Source organism: Triticum aestivum, chromosome 7D (genome assembly GCF_018294505.1).
Source record: "Triticum aestivum cultivar Chinese Spring chromosome 7D, IWGSC CS RefSeq v2.1, whole genome shotgun sequence".
NCBI lineage: Eukaryota > Viridiplantae > Streptophyta > Magnoliopsida > Poales > Poaceae > Triticum > Triticum aestivum.
The window spans coordinates 488,250,107-488,254,071 of NC_057814.1; the positions used below are offsets into that span (position 1 = coordinate 488,250,107).

Genomic DNA, 3,965 nt, shown 5'->3' on the forward strand with positions numbered 1-3,965 from the left:
TTTTTTACATTAGTGTTCGTAAGTTTCAATCAACTGTTTGCTTCTTCTTGTACAAAAAATATGATACGTGATTTGCATACTCTCGAGAAAAAAAATAAATTTGTTAGGGTTTTCTCGATGACTTCAGGAGTACTGGCCAACAACTAATCAACAGTCTGATTAGATAAAACGAGTTTGGTTAGTTGGTCAACTGCAGGGAGAGATAGTGCCACTGTACTATTGAGCGGCGTGCACTAGACTACAAAGCTTTCGGGCCCGAGGGCCGAGGGAACTCGCTTCAAACACTTGTTTTCCCAGCTAGCAGCTCCACTCTCTGGCCGAAACACTCATTGCGACCATGGGCGACGGCGCCGCCTCCCACCCCACCTGGCGCTACAACGGCGAGGACCGCATCAGCGCCCTCCCCAACGACCTCCGCGGCCAGATCATCACCCGCCTCCCTTTCACGGACGCCGCACGCACCGCCGCCTTCGCCTCCCACTGGCGCCAGATCTGGCGCACCACCCCGCTCGTCCTGCGCGACACCAATGCCCACCTCCCTGAGGCTACGCGCGTCGCCACCGTCGCCGGGGCCCTCGCCGGCCACCCGGGGCCCTTCCGCACCGTCAACCTCTTCGGCTGCAGGTCCACCTCCCTGGATCTCGAGCTCCCCGAGTGGCCGCGCCTCCTCGCCGCCAAGTTCACCAAGAACCTCTCCTTCCTAAACAAGCAAACCCAGCCCCAGACCACCTTGTCACCCCTCCCCGCTGACATACTCCAGTGCGGCTGCTCCAGTCCCTCTCCTTGGCCTACTGGAAGATCCCCGACGACCTCCCGCTCGCCGCCGATGCCTTCCCCAATCTCCGGAGGCTCGGCTTGGTAAGGATCGACATGAGCGACAAGTACATCCACCGCTTGCTTGCTGCTAGCCCCGTTTTGGAGACCCTTGGTCTCATGCTCAAGGGGAAGCCCGAGCGCGTCCATGTCTGCAGCCAAAGCCTCCGGTGCTTGCTCCTTGGGTTGTCCAAGGTGGAGGAGTTCACCGTGGTGGACGCCCCGCTCTTGGAGCGCATCATCTTCTTCAAGCCGCCTTATGGTGGAACCGATTGCGTGAGGTTCAAGATTGCTTCAGCACCCAAGCTGCGAGTGATCGGCTACCTACATGCAAGAATTCACAAGCTGCAGATCGGTAACATCATCATCAAAGTACGGCTACCTTTCCTTCTCTCCCTAGTTTTGTGGAACTATTCTTCTTTTTTTCGATGAAAAGGGGTCTCCCCCGGCTTCATTCATAAGAAAGAAACCATATATATAGCTCGAGTACTGTTTATTACAAACTCTCTAAGATCACAGGGAGGCCTAAGCACCTCACTCTAAAATCCTGAATAGACTTTTGTCTATCCCATCAAACCCACGGGAGGGAGATTAGAAACTAGGGGGAAGCATAGTAATACTGATAAAGGAAAACAGAACAGAATAACAAAACATTCTACTTTCAAACTCTTACATGGGTAACAAACCCAAGTCAGGCACGCGGGTCAGTGAAGAAGTTCAGTAGAGCCCTAAGAACACCACGTGTATAGAATCCTTCTCCTATTTATGTTTAAGCTGGTACTTGATTGTGGTTCTTCCTCCATGAGTAGTTGTTCCCACCACTTCTTTCCATGAGATTGTTTCACTTGCTTTTCTGCAAAGTTTCAGTTTGGCTCCATAGCAAAGGGAGCTTTCAACCTTCCCCAAAGATGATTCTGGAAATCCATCAAGGCTCCTATTTACAGCTCCTGAAACGGTTTTGTCTAGACTCTCAAATATTGGGAGACTAGGCCTAGCACCTATTTAGCGAGATCCATGAAACTCTGTTAAATATTATAGAGTTTCTAAAGTTGCACAACCCCACAAGATTGCAGATGTGTAACTACATTCAAGTGAATGTATCTTTTATTGCAAAGCCACAACTTAGCAATAGATTCAAAGTTAACGATTGGCACCTAGAAAAGCATTTCAACATCTTCACAGATTTTACTAGCTACAATACATTCAAAAAATAAATGATATACAGTTTGTATCTCTTTGCAATGAACACACTCTAGGGGTTTTGCCATCCCCCTTTTCCTTAGATTGTCACAAGTCATGATTTTGTTCTGGGAGAACATCCAAATGAAACCTTATACCCTAGGGGGCAATTTAATACTCCATACTACAGGAAGATACAAAGGTTGCACCCCCCCTAAAATTCACTAGAACATATAGAGATTTATAAGAGCAGGTCCCTTTAGATTCATGCTAGCTAGGCAGGACCTAATTGGGGTAATTTTTTCCAAATAAGAAAGAAGTCTGCCTCTCCAGCTAGCTATTTTGGCTAAAATTTTATCAATAAAAGCTAGCAGATCTTCTCTGCCAATCTTGTCAAAATGCAAAGGAATTCCTAAATACTTAATAGGGAAATCCCCAACTATGCATTGGAAAATGTCCACAAATGGAGTGAGATCATTAACTGTCAAGTTAATAGGGATAAGAGTACACTTATGATAGTTAATTGTCATCCCAGCAATTTGTTCAAAACAGGTTAGAATCCATTTCAGATTCAGAGCAATTCCAGCATCATTTTCGAACAATAAGAGGGTATCATTAGCATATTGTACTCTTATAATAGCACTCTTATAATGGAACTATTCTATGACCAGTTAAAGAGTAATTTGCATGTTCTTCTGGTGCACTGTACTGCAGCCTGACACAATCGCGAGCCCATGCACTTTGGTCCCTAGTGTCGAGATATTGGCCGTGAAGGTGAACTTTGTTGTATTCGGGGAGGTGAAGATGTTGGCCAGCTTTCTAAGATGCTTCCCCAGTGTTGGCACACTGCACATCGAGGTCCTAGGGAATTCATGATCAAGTAATCTTATAGCAATCATTTATTAGCAGCATGTTTGTATCTAACTGAGTTATGCACTCCTTTGCATGAATTGCAGTCTGTACCGCAGGATCCATCAGTAGCCGCTCATGAACCCACTAGAGAGCACCATGCTAGGTTCTGGCAGGAGGCCAGTCCAGTCGAAAGCTTGAGGTCACACATCAGGAGCTTGTTCATCCACAAATTCCGAGGGGATCAAAACGAGTTTGAATTCCTCAAGTATGTGGCCATGAACGCGCGGGAGTTGCGAGCTTTGCTGGTCGTGTCGCCTGACGAAAAAATTGCATTGGCACTGGCAGACGAGGTGAATGAGATGGCAAACAAATTGGATCATCCACGGTTTCAGCCATGGATTGCTCGAGGATTCTTGGAGGCACCTCGAGTACGAAATGCTTTGATCTATGCTAAAGTACCCTTTCTCAGTGTCGATGACCCTTTTCGCTGGTGAAACCATGGCTGGGTATGTGTCTTCATGATCCCAGTTTTTTTGGGAATCATTGACTGCAATCTACTTCAAGATCAGGCTGTTTAGTTTATAAGGTGTGTGTTCTCCTAAGATATGGCAAGTTTAAACATACCATGAGTATATTGTGAATAAAGCCTTGGACTTATCAGGGGCTGAGATTTTCAACTATACAAGATATTCTAGCAAAACAGGGAAATTGCAACTAGATCCTCGGGGAGCCAAACAAACTCAGTATCTAGCACGAGCCACCATCCTAAAAGCCTTGTGTAGATCATAAATCACATAGCCAAACCATCTCATGAATAAAACTTCTACCACAGTGCAAGACTGCAGAGAGACTGCGGATGCGATTGTGACAGAGAAGGAGCACGGACTGCTAGAGAGTGATATGTAAAATGAGAAAGGAACCCAAGGAGAGAAGAAAGAGGCCATAGTCATGTTACTGTAGGAAAAATGGCCTCGAAGACCGGCCTTCAAATGTTGGTTGGTCATAACACCACCATCGAAAAGAGAATAAAGAAGAGAACCAGCACCCCAACAAATCAACACGAATATACTCAAGTTTTCCACCCCAAATCAAAAAGACCCGAGATAGTGTAGATACCACCC

General features: G+C 46.4%; 1 protein-coding gene across 1 annotated transcript; it reads left to right on the forward strand.

Annotated features, from left to right (window-relative positions):
* Positions 1-337: 337 nt before the first annotated feature.
* Positions 338-3,338, forward strand: LOC123171190 (uncharacterized). The gene is made up of 4 exons (XM_044588802.1): positions 338-745; positions 799-1,185; positions 2,707-2,850; positions 2,949-3,338. The coding sequence occupies exons 1-4, from the start codon at positions 338-340 to the stop codon at positions 3,336-3,338; spliced, it is 1,329 nt and encodes a 442-aa protein (XP_044444737.1).
* The last annotated feature ends 627 nt before the right edge of the window (positions 3,339-3,965 follow it).